We start from the raw sequence: 17,278 nt of genomic DNA, 5'->3' as shown, positions 1-17,278 counted from the left end.
CGCCTATCATGTTAATAGTATGCTCAAGATCATACTTGAGCCGGAGCATACTGAAGGCTGACCCTGTCGGGGTATGGGAAAAGTGCGGCCCCTTCTCCATGGGGCATTGGGACCAGTCTGAATTTGTTGGGACCAAAGCCGGGCAAAGGTGGCAATTAAAGTCACCCATGACCAGCAACGCATGTGGCTGCCCCTTTTTCTGGGCTGATGTTTCCTGACTCAGCCTATGATCCAATTCAGCTACAAGTGAGGTATGATTTCCCGCTAACTCGTTGTTATAAATATTAAAGACTGTGAGTCTTAGCCCCTTCCCGGTAAACCGAACAGCCTGGATCCCATAGGAGTTCCAATCTGGGGTGGACCAACTGCCTGGTAAATCTAAATCTATATAAATGGATAGTCCTCCCATGGCTCTCCCTGATCTTGATTTTTGCGCGGGTACAAAGAAACACTTGTACCCCTGCAAATGAAAATTATTCTCCGGGGCCCAAGTCTCCTGCAGGCTGATTACATGGAATTTTCTAATGTAATCAAGCCACTCTTTATTGTTAAATTTGCCTGTCAAACCTGCTATGTTCCAAGAGGTCATTCTCAGCACCTTGCCACTCCGCTCTGTTCCCCCTTGGGGCCCCGTTTGTGTCTCACACTCTGCCGCTTGTGTGTCCGACCCCTGTCCCCCACCTATACACTCAATATCTGTAACCCTGGGCCCATCTAACCCAGACTTCCCAACCCAGCTCGAAGGGATTTGCTGTGCCAGGGGACTTTGCTCCTCCCTCTCCTCTGCCAAGGGCCCATTTTCCCCATCTCCTAGAGGGACAGTATCCGTTTGTCAATCAACCCCCTCAAGGTCGTTCAGACAGTTGAACCGGTTGAGAGTATGAAAGTGTGGCTCTGGGTGGTTAAATAGTGGCCTGGGGTTAAATTCATGGTGTCTTCCCCTCCGACCAACCCTCTCCCAGTTGTCATAGGTTTGAAACGGGTGTACAGGGGCAGGGATAGGGATAGGAGGGAAGAAGAAGGACACCTGAAGAGTTTGAATGGTCGATTCCCGAGATCTATTCTTGCCTTGACATATGTGCGAGACAGTTCCAGCATCCCTGAAACTCACCAATATGCAGTCCCCTATTATGGATTTATATGTTCTCCCTACCCACGGCACCCTTCTAACCATTATAATGTCATTATTTAAATGTACTGCGAGGGGTCTATTCATGTTTAACCACTTAATTACCCTGCTTTTTAAGGAGCAAAAGTCCTCTGCTTCACCCGCTTCTAGTGGGGGGACACCAGCCATGACTACCGTGAACTCGTTTGCCTCTGGAGGTAGATTAGGCCTACGTGGCCTGGAGGGGAGCTTCATTAAAGGTGTCGGTGCAACACTGTCTACAGGCTGTGCCAGAGGGACAGGGTCTACGAGAGGAGTGGACTTATTGGGATTAAGTGACTTGGTTGGTACAGGATTAGTCCTCAGAGATTGAGCGGGGGCCGCAGCATTCGCAGCCTGTGGGGGGGCTGAGCTCATTGCACCATTATGAGGTTGCTGGAGGGCCGTAAGAGAGGAAATATGCTCCGGCAATCTTCCCTGGGGGCCAGCCGGAGTTTTCATGCTACTTAGTGTGGCCTCCAGGATGGTAAATCTAATCTCGACCTTTTTGATGCTCTCGCTGATTGGTAATAGCAGTGACCTGAGCAAGAATTCAAGGTTACCTAGCGGAGCAACAGAAAGGGGGACATTAGCTATATTATTTCCTGTGTCTTTTGTCAGAGCGGGAGCCAAGGGATCCTGTACAGCTGGTTTGGGGTGTAATTCAACCGCTGATCTCACGGTCGGTGTGGGGTGTTTTGATAACCTCCCAAACTCAGAGTGAGAGATTTTGGGTTTGTTTTTGCCCTGTGCTCCCCTCGACTTCCTCCTACGTTTATTTGGGGGGGGCCCGTGTGCTCCTTGTACAGTGGCTGGCTTAGGATTGGCTTTCCTAGCTTTCGTGACAGGTGGGGGTTGAGAAATGAGATCAATAGTCACTCTACTTGGGCTTGGGCTAGTGGCTGAGGTTAGACTCATAGATGGAACTGGTGGAGTATTCGTACAATCTCTCAACAGGAGGGGGACATCGTCTATAGATGTCGACACTTCGCTAAGCGAAGTAGAGCATTCACCAAGGGGTCTGTGTTTCAGGTTGTCTATAGAGCGTCTCCGCTCTGCCCTGAGCCGGAGTAAGGTGCTCTCCTTATCCCCATCACCCACGGCCCGGGGAAAGTAGTTATCTAAAGTCTTACTTTTAACTGCTCCCTGCTTCATGGGGGTACCTTCCCTTACCGGAGACGGCATGGCAGCTAAAGTTTGAAGGTAGTATATGGGAAACTATATCGCCTAATTGGGCCGGGACTCAAATATCCAGAACAAGAGGGTAGGCCCAGCCCAGCCTACTCCGGCCTATGACGGCCTTAGACGGTCCCGGGCTTCTCCCGGCGCGCTCCCGCTCGCTCCCGTGAAGCGGAAGCCCTAAAGACTTTTGTACTCTGTACACCTCGCTGATAGGCTGATAGGCGGGGGGGCGTGACCAGCGGGGAGAGCAGCCCAGGTGTCTGCAATCGGGCGCGCAGGGACTCCTGGACACTGGAGTCCCTGCCTTTAAGCTCGCAGCCCCGCTGACACTCTCACCTGCCCCGCGGTCCTCTGCGCTACTTCACAACAGTCAGCAGTCCACAGACCAAGCGCTGCGGGACCCGCGAAGCGGGTCCGGCGAGGCGCTGACGAGATCCCCTGAAACGAGCACACAAGGTCAAAGGGAGGCGCTCCTACTCCAGGTAGGGCGTGCACACAGCATCCAGCTTCCACGAGGGTCCCAGGGAAACAGGCAACACGATCCGATTTTAACACAGTTGGTGGGGGGCGTGGCCAGCGGGGAGAGCAGCCCAGGTGTCTGCAATCGGGCGCGCAGGGACTCCTGGACACTGGAGTCCCTGCCTTTAAGCTCGCAGCCCCGCTGACACTCTCACCTGCCCCGCGGTCCTCTGCGCTACTTCACAACAGTCAGCAGTCCACAGACCAAGCGCTGCGGGACCCGCGAAGCGGGTCCGGTGAGGCGCTGACCAGATCCCCTGAAACGAGCACACAAGGTCAAAGGGAGGCGCCCCTACTCCAGGTAGGGCGTGCACACAGCATCCAGCTTCCACGAGGGTTAGATTCAAAATCACGTTAAAAGAAGCACAGAGGCGAATAAAGGGCAGTTACATTTAGCATGGGCGACAAACCGGTCATGTGGCGGGTGCAGGGTCTTGTTGACATCGAGGGCTAGAATTCTGAAGCTCATGTCTGTAATTTTTAACTCCTAAGTGCATGGAAGGGTCAACTGAAGAAGCAGTGGGGAGGCAGTGGGGAATATGTCGCATAAATAGGTTGACCCCCTGGTGGGCGTACTGTAAAGTTTTTCCTGCAAGGAGTTCAGGAGAGTTACTTTTGTGCCCTCCTCTTCTCAAAGCAGCAGTAGCTTAGGATGAAAGTTGGAGGTGCAGGTGAACATACAGCAAACAGAACAGCACAGGGAAGGACACCATCCACACATAATGGAAACAGTTTCTCTTGAAAGTGCTTAATACATGTCATTACAGAACAATTATTAGAGATATGTAGACAACGACAGTGACAACGAAATGGTCAAAAAATTTACAAAACTCGAAGGCAGAATATTTCACTCAATATTGTCTGATTAGACCTACAGGGCACACAGCGTCTCTTTAGTGGGCATTCATCTCACGGCATCCTCTTCTTTATTATGCACCCCCATTTTGAAACACTTACTATTCACTGCCCCCACATCTTGAAGGTAGTATATGGGAAACTATATCGCCTAATTGGGCCGGGACTCAAATATCCAGAACAAGAGGGTAGGCCCAGCCCAGCCTACTCCGGCCTATGACGGCCATAGACGGTCCAGCCCTGTCCTACAAAAGGTCAATAAACCTGCCACTCCAAATGTGCTTGAACTAATCTTTTTTGACCAGTAAGTTACTATAAAGGGCAACATAACATCAAACTATTCACCTGATCATATGAGACTTATCTCACATTCTCCACACTCAACCCACACACTTTAGCACCATCATCCAAACGTTATCACTTGCCCAGCCCTGTGTCAGGCATTTTATAATCCCCTTTAGCCTGGTTGGTCAGGACATTCACATGGTACACAGCTCCATTTAGTTTGTATGATGATGCTTGTACAAGGTCAACAGTAAAAATATATATTTAGTGCTTTTTCATTCAGGCAATCAGAGACGATTATACTTAAACCCGCACGTAGATAAATCTGCAATGTTATTAAAGCCAGCCCCCAAAACAGAAAGTCATTTTATGAGTGCCCTGAATATACTCACATGCAGAATGTTTCGCACATTGATGGCAGTCAAGTTATGGAGCTTGGCGCGGTCCTCCAGTGCGTGTTCTAGCACATTGTCCAACTCAATATTGCCGGGCATAGTGGCTGTATCTTCCCCATTGCTTTCTCGCTTACGTTTGGCCAATGGCCTCTTCCGTTTCTTCTTTCTCTGATCTGGGCTGCTATCTGACTCGTCTTCCTCTGTGATAAATGTAATAAAGGTGTGGGCTCTGAGACACCGTAAGGTCACAACTAAAACCTAGCAGACTTAGAGAATGGTTAAAGCCACTTGCACACAACAATAAAGCAATTGGTTTATAGAGTTTAAGTAACATCTTCCTTCAACATATTTCTAGGGTGTCACGAGTACATGTTTGTGGACTTTCATTTAAAGACATTGAAGCTTCGGAGCTTCCTATTATGGAAATCTCCATGTTTAAATCTCGATTAGAAGTGAAAAACTACAAAGACTGGACGCAATGAAGCTATCTCTATTTAAACTATTCACAAATGTTTTATTTGGGTATAGACAATCAGCTGCAAGGCAAGCAAGGGATCAGTAGAGCAAGATATGAATGAAGCAGGAACCATTAAAACACTTATTAAAACACGACAGCCTGATTATGCAAGATCTATGGGTTTGCTGGCTTTCTTAAATGCAGGCTTGTTGTGAAGAAAGTCTATGCTAAACTAAAGTAGCCAAACACCGTGTGCAATGAAATAACACTGAATAACGGGAAATATTGGATTGCCTGAAATATATTCAAGAAAAAAGTATTGCTGCAGGAGTGGTTTTCTGAACTAGATGCAGTTATAAAACTATGACTATACAAAGCATGAATAAGCTTGACCAGAGAGCAGAAAAGTTCAATTTTTCAGTTTTTAAGCTTTGAGTGCAAATCATATTTGTAGCACTAATTACTTTTATGTGACTGGAAACTGGTAAAATAAAATCGTTCACATTTATTGTGAACCAGTCGTTGACAATACGTTGGTACTATACGAGTTACGTAAACTGGATCATTGGAATGTGTAATGGTGGGATTGCTGAAAATAAAATGGGCATGTAGAGACAAGATAGCATAAGAGTGAGAGATAATGGAAAGGCTAGAATGTATGGCTTGAAGTAACAGCAGTGTGAAGGAACAGGAAAGGCTGAGAAGCAGTACAAGAAGGGAGATGATGCAGAATTGATAGCTCAAGTAAATATTTAAGAAGGTAGATAAAACTAAGAAACTATGAATGGGGTGACAAAAATAATTTTACATCTTGGAGCTCTTTGAACTCCTATGATTTATCTCTCGAGCATGAATATCACGCCTCCATTTCTTAACTTTTCAACATGCAGCTGCTGTCTTATTTAGGTGTTTTGTTCAGGGTCAACATGCTGATTTTCAAACACTTTAGAGCACTTTCATAAACTGTAAAAGTGCATAAATGCCAAAGACAGCAGCATTCAGACAGATGCAGTGAACACAGTGAGGAGTGCGCAATAGATACAAAAGGTTTGGTCATTCTCTTCTTAGTAGCCCTTCAGACCCAGCTGTGACCTCTTAAGCCATATACGACCAGGAAGGGCCACTTTATATACATATCTAAGCTATAGTGGAGTACGGTCACCATTTATATTAGGGTGAGTGTCTGTCTCTGGGTGAAAAGAAATTAACAAATCTCCAAGAGTCATTTGGCCCCTCCCACCACCTTTGAACATTGGCCGATGCCATGGGTGACTCTACGATCCAATTGGTTTAGAGCTGTAAATGTAGAGAGGTTACTTTTTAATGGGTTACCAGTGAATGTGCCCTGATTTACCTACCCAACGTGATGACCATCTCACTGAACTCCATATCCTCCTCATCTTTGGGACACTCCACAGTGCTTTTTATTTTTCCACTAGAAGACGGGGGCTCCCCCAGCTGCAGTGACCGCCTCACTGGCACAAACTGTTTCAAATCAAGGAAAATTTATTTTTTTAAAGTATACAACAAAATGTATTCATAAGACCCAGTATCACAACAAAGTCTAAGCTCGCACCACAAAGCTCTTGTCACCCGAAACTAAATGGACTTTTAACACTGTTGAAATTAGCTCAGCATTTTATAATTCCAATTATAAATCTTTCAGCCGCTAAAAGGTTCAAAGTCTAACCAACACTTAAGTGTCTGGTAGCAATACAGGGTCTTATGAGCAAACATCATTAAACTTGCAGTTTTAATGGGTTATATCTTTGTCAACTGCACTATATAAACAGCATGAGCAACAGTCATTACCTCTTCTCTGTTAAACATCACTGCCTTCTTTGGTACATTTAAAGTAGAAGACGAGGGATCTTTCACGGAGTCTGTGCTTGCACAAACAGGATTGATCATTTTGGATGTTTTCCCTATCAAAAGAAAGACAAAATTGGGTTTTTCCTGTTTCTTCTAGGCACAAGCAACCACATTCCTTTCCTAACTTAAACAGAATGTCACATGTCATTTGTTCCGACTTAGATTGTAATTAAACATATTTGTCTAAATCAATTGTAGTTAATCGTACGACAATGTACACTGTGGACTATGGCACACCCCTGTAATAGAAAATCTGCTTTTTCTGCGCGGTCACTCCCGATTTATTGGTTATTGCCGGGCCCTATATTGTTGCGGACTTTAGACCGTTTAAACATGGTTAAATTGGCCTATTCCTGATTGGAATATTTACCATGCATGTAAATTCCTATTATATGGCGTAAACAAGTGCAGACAGGGCCAAACGTTAAATACCACTTACGGACTTTAGCACCTATTGTGCCCACCACCATGGTGGCAGTGCAAGTATGGCTTCAAGCCTACTCTGTGTACCCTGACTGTAATAGTACAAAATATGCACTGCAAACTGTCAAGATAAACCCTTTGACAGACAAAAAACACCCATTTATATGTTAATAAGTCAACCTTATGCAGGCCTTGTAGCACCCAAGGCAGTGTACATTGCATTTAAAAGTAGGACATGTACAAATTTATAGTTAAGACATTACATGACTAGCAACCAACATCAATTTTCAATGTGGTAAGGCAGGCTGACCCAGAGAGAAACAATAGAAAGCCATATTAAATACTAATGCTGTATCTTGGGAATGGGACCAGATAGAAAAAGAAACAACTATTTTTAATAGCTATACAAATTACAATTCAATGGTGAAGTCAGATTTTTTATAAATATTAAAGAAAAATAACTTTTAGACTGGACTGTTAGACATCTAATTAGCACAAGCCTCGTCACATCTGGGCCTGTGCTCTACCTTGAAGAGGTCTGAATAAGGAGTGACATGCTCTCCAGGAGCAAACAATAGGCTGAGCTGAATGGGCAGAGATGGCCTCCTTAAACTCCACTGAATACGGAGGGGTTGGGTGGAAGGAAATTAGATGGTTAAAAGCTACAGAGATGTCTAGGAGTCGTGATTAGTCCTGCATCTCTGGTTCAACATGTTTCAGCCTTTGACCTCATAAGGGGTCTGTGGCTTCCGTCTGGTCCACAGGGATCTCGCTTTCCTTAAATCTGCTAGTATAAACTAATTCACACAGATAGCAAGCATACATTCGCACAATACCATCTGGTATATGTTTCCTTTTTTTCTTACTAAAGTGAAGGAACACTTTATCAGTGTGTCTTTGGGAGGTCCTGTGGTAACATAACAAAAAGACAGTTTTTAATGAACAAAGACAGAATCATAAGGAGGCAGTGCCCCAAAAAGTCAGCTGGATTCAAGCTGAAGGTAAACGGGCATGCTGCATAAGTGCACATTTTATCTTATAGTTCAATGCAAACTTATGAAAAGCACATCTATGAGAGAAAATAAGTGAACACTCCATGGTACACTGCACATTGGTGCACTGGTTGTGTGGATGTTGATAGCACAGAGACATGAAGACGCAGTTCCTTTTTCTACCGGGGGTCTCCCTTCCCATTACATTGTCGGGAGAAAACAGATGCCGAAATAGGTGGGAAAGCAGGGTGTATGTAACCTTTGACGACGTGAATAATGGAGTATCACTTATCATGGACTTTCCACCAATTTTTGTAAAATGCATGCTCCTTAGTGCCTTCTAAATTGTTTTTATGTTTCAGTGGTTGACAACAAGGCTACCCTCAATCCCCTACATAAGGCCCTCCCCATGTCTAGTTTAGGATACGTGAAGAAACATTTGATGAGCTATGTATATGTCTGTATGCAATCACCATCCACACAACCAGTGTACCAATGTGCAGTGTACCACGGAGTGTTCACTGATGTTCTCTCATAGATGTGCTTTTCACAAGTTTGCATTGAACTACAAAAAAAAAAATCCACGAGTGCAACAAGATCCTTTACCTTCAGCTGGAATCCAGACTTTTGGGGCACTGTCTCCTTATGATATTTCTTTTGTTTTTCTTTGTTGATTTAAAATTGCCTCTTGCCTTTTTAGGTCTCGGCTAGAAACGTGCTGAAAGCGCGTTCTCGCCAGAGAACTCTAGTCGGCGTCTCAGCAGTCTGAGAACGACGAAGGGAGACAAGACCTGGCCGCGCGCAGCGTTTCCCCATAGGATAACGTTGTGCGCGCGGCCAGGTCTTGTCTCCACACCATGGCATGGCAGACCGGATAGCGTTGCGCGCCTCACTGGAATGCAGAGGGAGTCTGCAGAGGGGGGCGGGGCGCTGATAACAGCACTGTCTTTTTTTTTCCAATTATTGTGGCCAGCCACGGGCCGCGATAACTGAAAGCATATGTGCGCGTGCACCACGTGTTTACAATAGCGATCGCGAAAGTGGCTGTGTTCGGGTGATGCTTGTTTCTGTTGTTTACAGAGGCGCAGCCGGCAGTAGTGGCTGATGCTTGGTGAGGCGGAGGCCAGAGACCCGGATGAAGGAGCAGGGTCAGGTTGAGGGGTGCCCGGAGCTGCTGATCCGAGGCTCGCAGCTCGTTTGTTCCAGCAGCCTTCCCCGGCTCTGCGTGCACTGGTTGGGGGCGGGGGTGACATCTCAGCCCGCCTCTGCCTTCCAGCCCGGGCTCTCCTCTGCACCCCGCCGAGATGAGATCCTCAGGCCGCCCGGGGGATCACGATCTCCGAGGTGAAGCAGCACGGACTATGCACCCCGTCTCCTCTCTGCAAGGTGGACCAGGGCATATAGGCAGAGTGCTCCCGGTCATCGCCTTGCAGTGCACCCCGGGTGATGCAGGGGTAAGCACTGCTCTCTCTACGTGTGCAGTGCACCCGGGGTGATGCAGGGGTAAGCACTGCTCTCTCCTCGCGTGCAGTGCACCCGGGGTGGTGCAGTGGACATGCAGAGTTCCTGTTGCCTCTTCGCAGTGCTCTGGGGTGAAGCAGGGCTTGAACTGGGAACTAGGGCTTCCTCATTGTGCAGTGCATTCTGGGCATAGCAGGGGCAGGTGGTGCTTCTAGTTCCTCGCTGCTCTGTGCACCCGGGGAGATGCAGGGATGGATGTCCTGTGGTCATCGGTACCGTGCAGTGCTTTCAGGTGAAGCAGGGGGCGGTCACCTGGATCTTGTTTGCTGTTCATCGTGAAGTTCTGCACTGATGCTGGGAGCTGCAGCCGCTGCCTCCGAGTGCAGGGCTCTCGGATTGAGGCACAGTGCTTTTTCCTCTGCATTGAGTGTGCAGGGGTGATAATTGAATGCCAGTGCCTTTCTGCTGAGCTGTGCCAGGGCTGCCCGTTGGATATAGTGCCAGGGACATCACATGCCCTGTGTTTCGATGCCTCTAGGAATACTCTCATTGTACACCACGAACAGCGCAGAAGGCACGAGGCATGGGTGATATGCGCCGAGTGCCACCATCTATGCATAGTGTAGGTCACCAGGACTTCCTGGGCTGCCATGCGATGGATAGGAAAAGGAACCTGCTGCACCTGCGCTGTGTGCCATGGCTGCCCTGCGCCCCGTCGGCGCCGCACTCTCCCAAGGTAGCCAGAAATGCTTGAATCAAAAGTTGTGTGTCTGAGGTTGTACCCTACTCGTACTCTTACGTACCCTACGGTTGTTGGGCTTCACGAGAAGGGTGTGAGATCCCTGCTGGCTGTGAAGCAGTGCTGGCGAAACTACCCGAGGTGTGCCAGGGTAGACATTGGGCAACTGTCTTTACTGTATGCTTGCCGGGCTACCTCAAGAGAGTTTGGCTTGCCAGGGTATGAAGTGGGCAGTGATCCTCGTTGTGGTTTGTGGTTGGCTGACCTGCAGTGCTTCGGGTATTCCCCCAGTAGGTCCTGAGTGAAAGTCCTCTTCGTTTGATGGACTAGGGTTGCTTACGTATTAAAGTGCAGAGTGAGTGATGCTCGCTGAGCTCTTTGATGCACTGAAGGCAGCCAGGGGCTGTATATTGGGTGATGCCAGGCCCTAGCGCAAGGAAGAAAAGGGACACCCTGGCTGCTGTTTGAATGATAAAATACAGCAATAATCAGGGTTCAGTGGGCGCCTCTGGATCTGTGTCACTGCACCTGTTGCACCAGTGGTAGCTATGCACCTTGGAGAGAATCTTCTTTGCACGGTGTGCCATAGCTGCCTCTAGGGTGCCAGAGTATAACTAACGTCGGTGACACCCGTCATTGTACTGTGTCAGCGGTACTCAATGCCGTAGGCTGTGCCAACGAGTAGGCAGACTGGTTGATACTCTGCCAGGGTAAGGCTGTACCAGGTTGTGATAGGGTATAAAATGCGCAAGGTTCCTCATTTGTGTTATGTGGCAGAACATAGTGAGGTTCACACGCCGCATCCCCGGATGTATGACGTTACCACGCATACCTTTACAACGCCTACCTTTACCACGCATTTTTTACAACTCAGGATCCATTACAACGAAGTACCATTACAACGCATTTTTTTACAACGCAGATACCTTTACAACGCATACCATTACAACGTAAGTATTGGTAAGTATATAATATTTTTAAAAATGTAAATAATTAAAATTAATATAATTTATTTTAATTTAAATTTTAAATTATTTTTACCCTGTACCCAAAAACCCAAACCTAGCCCTGAACCCTAAAAATACCCCTTTACCCAAAAACCCAAACTTAGCCCTGAACCCTAAAAATACCCCTTTATCCAAAAACCCAAACCTAACCCTGAACCCTAAAAATACCCCTTTACCCAAAAACCCAAACCTAGCCCTGAACCCTAAAAATACCCCTTTACCCAAAAACCCAAACCTAACCCTGAACCCTAAAAATACCCCTTTACCCAAAAACCCAAACCTAGCCCTGAACCCTAAAAATACCCCTTTGCCCAAAAACCCAAACCTAGCCCTAAAAATACCCCTGTACCCAAAAACCCAAACCTAGCCCTGAACCCTAAAAATACCCCATTACCCAAAAACCCAAACCTAGCCCTGAACCCTAAAAATACCCCTTTATCCAAAAACCCAAACCTAACCCTGAACCCTAAAAATACCCCTTTACCCAAAAACCCAAACCTAGCCCTGAACCCTAAAAATACCCCTTTACCCAAAAACCCAAACCTAGCCCTGAACCCTAAAAATACCCCTTTACCCAAAAACCCAAACCTAGCCCTAAAAATACCCCTGTACCCAAAAACCCAAACCTAGCCCTGAACCCTAAAAATACCCCATTACCCAAAAACCCAAACCTAGCCCTGAACCCTAAAAATACCCCTTTATCCAAAAACCCAAACCTAACCCTGAACCCTAAAAATACCCCTTTACCCAAAAACCCAAACCTAGCCCTGAACCCTAAAAATACCCCTTTACCCAAAAACCCAAACCTAACCCTGAACCCTAAAAATACCCCTTTACCCAAAAACCCAAACCTAACCCTGAACCCTAAAAATACCCCTTTACCCAAAAACCCAAACCTAGCCCTGAACCCTAAAAATACCCCTTTACCCAAAAACCCAAACCTAACCCTGAACCCTAAAAATACCCCTTTACCCAAAAACCCAAACCTAACCCTGAACCCTAAAAATACCCCTTTAACCAAAAACCCAAACATAACCCTTAACCCTTAAAATACCCCTTTAATTTACGAAATGCGTTGTAAAAATACATGCGTTGTAATAGTACTTGCGTTGTAATAGTATCCGTTGTAAAAGTATGCGTTGTAAAAGTTTTTGCGTTGTAAAAAATTTGTGGTAATGGTATTGCGTGGTAAAAACTGTGTGGTAAAGGTTGCATACCCGCATCCCCTGATCGTGAGGTCTGCCAGGCCTACTTAGTATGGGGAAACAACCTTTACAAGGAGGTTTTTACCACATTATGACTTAACCACGCATTTTTAAGCACGCATATGTTTACAAAGTGCATGTTTTTACAATGAATGCCTTTACTACGCATTTAAGGTGAGCTGGAGGCGTGAGGGGTCTCCCCCACAAAAACATAGTTTTATATAACAAAACAATGCATGGTAACAGCATCCATTTTAAAAACATACACGTTATTTAAAAAATGTGTAAAAAAAATGCGTGGTTAAGGCTTGCGACGTATTTCCCTATGTTGTTCCATCATACAACCATTAGTAGGACAAGCTGACCCAAGGCACACAGCTGGTGATGCGTCTCATTGAGCCCTGTCCCAGGGTTACCCAAAGTGACAAGCTGGACCAGTACCGGGCCATGAAAACCCCACTTTACGTTGTTGGCCCATGGATGGTGCAACACCAATAGCTTTTGTTGCAGTTGGTGTTGCAATATTTAGCAATGGCAATAGCTGAAACTTAATTAACCCGAGACCTATTGCATTGCAAATGCTTGTTGTTATATGTTACCACAGGACCTCCAAAAGACATGCTGACTAAGTGTTCCTTCACTTTAGCAGGTAACAAGCATTTGCAATGCAATAGGTCTCGCATTTACGTGAGTTTAAGCTATTGGCATTATAAATGACAATGCCTATTATTTAAGTTTTAAAAACGAAAACAAAACTAAAAGGCATTGTTATTTGCAATGTGAATAGCTCAAACTCACGTAAATGAGGGCACCTATTGCATTGCAAATTCTTGTTTGTAAATATGCCCCTTAGTTCTGTGGATTCCTCGGACAGCTTGGGAGACTGGAACTGTTCCAAATGCTAAGAGCGTCGCAATAAATTATCTGCCAGGTAAACGTTAGTAAAAATAAAGAATTATATTCAAGAATTCTGCTCGAGACAGCGAGGTTCTGAAAATTACAAATTCAACTCCAGGGATAGAAAGATCTGCGCCATTCTTGTTTCCAAGGAGTTGCCAGAAACAGATTTATCCTACGGAACGTGTATTAAGTAAGGGCCCTTGTGTGTGTACTTGCTAGAAATCTGAAGGAGAGCTTCTTACATAACCGAGGGCAGGACGAGAGAGGTGGTGGGGGGGGGGGGGGGGGGGGGGAGAAGACGGACAGAAGGAGAGAGACCGACATACGAGGAGAGAAGAGGGGAATCTTGAGGGAGAGAAAAAAGAAGGGACAGAGTGGGGGAAGAATCAGAGCAGCTAGTAAGTTGTATAAATATGAGAGCGAGAGAGAACGAGGGTGAACTATAGAAAGAAAGAGGGCTGACAGACAGATATAGTCAGAAAACGAGATTACGAGTGAAAGGGAGAGAGAGATAATGAGTGAATGGGAGAGAAGGGAAAATGTATAGAAAGAACATTACTAATAGTCTTAAATAAAACTGAAGTCCCTAAAATAGATTCAGGTCAGGGCCTCACAGTGCTTGCGCGTGCGCGCCTTAGAGCTTCACTGTATGTCCAGCCCCACCCCATGAGCACAGGCACATATAAGAGTTACACGTATAAGGCTGGCAGGGTCTACTCCTGCACATTTTATCATGTGACTGAACTCCAAGGGTGACCTGTCAGTCAAACAGTGGTTAGAGGATTACCCAGGCGCTCTCTGACCACATGCAGAGACCCGGACAATATCAATGAGGATTCTCTGGGGAAACCCAGCAGCTCAACAGACCTCACTACCAAAAAACGTAGAGAACATCTAATTACAGCGATAAACTCCACCAATACTATCGAAAAGAGAGAAAACAGAAATAAATGCTCTCAGTTGTCTACAGGCTTGAATGATGAAAGGAGACTGGTGAGAGCTCTGGAACACAAGGTAAAACAAGCACGTGAGTGGTGCGTGCGTGGGCGCTAAAAGTAAAACAAACGAGTGTCTGGTCACCCCCAAAGCAATGCCGAATATTGGGAATACTCACTGTTACCTGGCAGCGTAGACTGCCTCTGTGCTCACACAAAGCGATACACGAGCGCAGGCGGGCTCGCGGCCCTTGTCCTTCTACTTCCATGGCCCTGGTCTGCCCCCTGTCCTCGGGCTCGGGTCGTGCGCAGCTGATATTAGACCCGGGTCCTTGTCCGTGCTCTCTTTCTGTGGCGGGCGGGCACGCGCGCGCTCGCTCAGTGCGTAAGAGGGGCGCACTGGGCCTTGTTCTCTCACGCATCTGTATAGGAGGCCGAAAGGGGGCACGCGCCGGCAGTCAGACAGACGGACGGACCAAGCGCCATGGAGCCGCCGCTGCTGCTCGCCGCCTGCCTCCTGCTGCTCGGTGGGGCCCGCGCCGACCTCTCAGGTGAGTGCGAGGAAAGAGGGGGGGGGACATCTCACCCTTGGGGGGTGGAGGCGGCGGCGGGGGGGGGAGTTGGTGTCTGTATGTGTGCATGTGTGTGTGTGTGTATGTGCGCTCGTGTGCCCGTGTGTGTGTCTGTGTGTGTGCTTGTGCGAAAAGCAGGGGCTGTGTGTGTGTATGCATGAGGCGTCCAAGGAGAGAAAGAAGAGACAGGAGAGGGTGAGCGCGCGACCTGATCCCATTGCGGCCGGCTGCGTGCGCGTAACAGCCTCTTGTCCGCTCTGCCTACTCCTTGAAAGTAAAACGCGTGAAACGATTACAAAAGACTCGCTCTGCGACTGCAGGCCTTTGGCCTGCAAATCGCAGTGCGAGACCTAAAAAGGAAATGCATACCAGATGGTATTGCGTGAATGTATGCCTGATGTATGTGTGAATTAGTTTATACTAGCAGTCTACAGAAAAAGGGATCCCTGGTCATAACTACTAGACATTGTTGTAGCTTTTAACCATCTTGTTTCCTCCAGAACAGAGTAATGGTAGTTCCTCACTGCCCACACCTGTCTTTTTTTTTAATGGACTCGCAGAGCACAATAGAAAGAGAAATGTATTTCGAGTTCTAACTTGACGAGCAGAAATAAACTATTGTCTGATCTTCATAAAAAAAGTCCTGTGGGACCTTACTGTGTCTCATTTGCCCTGCGGTGTTGGTCCATTGTTAGAGGGAGGATGCAAATATCGACTACCCATAACTTTACTCTTGTTCCCCCATACCCCCCCCCAAAAAGTGTGGCTCCATAGTTTGTGGCAAGTGGCATACACTAACATTTTATTTATTAAAGCTCAACAATTACGCACCTATAACTCGGACATGACATAGGTTCAGATTAGCCTTCAATCTAGCTGATCAATGCTCTCTAAGAGCACTTCGGTTCCAAGTTGGCACCCTACAATTCCAAAAACAACAAGTTCCATCACAGCCATGCCAACACTGTAAAAACTGACTTTCTCCAATCTGAAGTGGCCTTAATATGCCATTAGAACTATAAAATGTCTGGTATGTTGAGTGCTTTATAACACAAACTGACAAAGCCCAAGATTTGAAAACTTTGGCCCAAACTTCACTAGCACATACAGCACAAAGTGTGGACAGCAACAATGCCAGACACACACACAACACACCCTCTCCCCCTACGTCCCTGGATCAAGTGTCTTGAAGATGCCACCTGGCATTGCCTAGATCAAACATACACTTCCGCTCGCGTGCAAGCAAGGAAGGCACTCCCTTGTCAAAGCAAAAAGTGTGAGCCGTCCACCTACAACTTACACTGTAAACCAATCCTGTAATGTCACTCACTAGCTTCTAATGGGACATCAAAGCAATCAACATTATCATTCTTAGGCTGGAGTCTAAAACGGCAAGCACAGCCATTACTGACAACCAATTTACTGTATTAATCATTAAAGTTAAACCTCCGGCATTCCAACATGAATCAATAATAGGTGCTCTATTAACACTGCATTGTGGCAATCTGTGTTGGACAAGGGCAACATGAACCAGCACCAAAACCAGAAATGTTAAGCATGCAGAAATAATACGAAAAAAACACACACAAAACAAACACACAAACCGTCCCCACCTTTGTGACCTGGATCAGAGCAAGTAGAAAACTTCCAATACTTAACCACTTACTGTTTGACGGCTGACAGTCAAATATAGGTACGACATGCAAGCCCAAATAAATCCTGTACATACTTTAATACAGTTGCTGCACTAACAAAGGTGTAAAATGGACTCAAGAGTATGCAAACATGCACTTCAGGAAGGAGCTTTATGTTTTACAATCTTAGAAGATACATGGTTTTAATCCATTAGGCTTAAAATGTCATCAAGCGTGCCCACCCTGCTGCTCTTCCGATCACTGCCTTACATTCTGTATATGTCCCACTCTCACAGGCAGTGTTGGTTCCGCTCGTCTGATCTGCCTCTTTTTTCAAAGTTCTTTTCTGCTCTCATCGTTTGAGATATACCTCTCTTTTGCGCGATCTTATTTTCTAGTTTATGTGCTTTCACTGTTCACCCCTAGAGCTTGCTACACCCTCCACACCACTAACCATAATCTGATCTCTTTAAGACTGGAATTAGTCAGGACTTTTTGATTTTACTAAAATTATAAGTATATAAGTATCATAAACTTCCTTTGAAGGACTTTCACCCAGCCCACTTCAAACACTGGCCCATTCTTGTGTAATTGACATTTTTCTAAAGCTTACTACGGTATACAGGATCAGGCAATGGGTCAGTCCACTTCAGCCATTGTTGACACTGCCACACTTATCTGTATTCTGCCCTTTCCCA

At 46.4% G+C, this 17,278-nt stretch overlaps 1 protein-coding gene across 1 annotated transcript in view; it reads right to left on the bottom strand.

The window, feature by feature from the left end:
* Positions 1-17,278, bottom strand: part of LOC144798932 (GON-4-like protein) — a 396,699-nt gene that overhangs the window by 344,699 nt on the left and 34,722 nt on the right. Inside the window, exons 3-5 of the mRNA XM_078670067.1 lie at positions 6,653-6,765; positions 6,199-6,325; positions 4,381-4,583 (exon numbers count right to left, since the gene is read on the bottom strand). Coding sequence (XP_078526193.1) covers positions 4,381-4,583; positions 6,199-6,325; positions 6,653-6,765 — 443 coding nt within the window. The remainder of the gene's footprint in view (positions 1-4,380; positions 4,584-6,198; positions 6,326-6,652; positions 6,766-17,278) is intronic.

Source organism: Lissotriton helveticus, chromosome 12, assembly GCF_964261635.1.
Source record: "Lissotriton helveticus chromosome 12, aLisHel1.1, whole genome shotgun sequence".
Taxonomy (NCBI): Eukaryota; Metazoa; Chordata; class Amphibia; order Caudata; family Salamandridae; genus Lissotriton; species Lissotriton helveticus.
The sequence above is the reverse complement of the archived record's forward strand: the minus strand, read 5'-3'. Positions and strand labels throughout refer to the sequence as shown.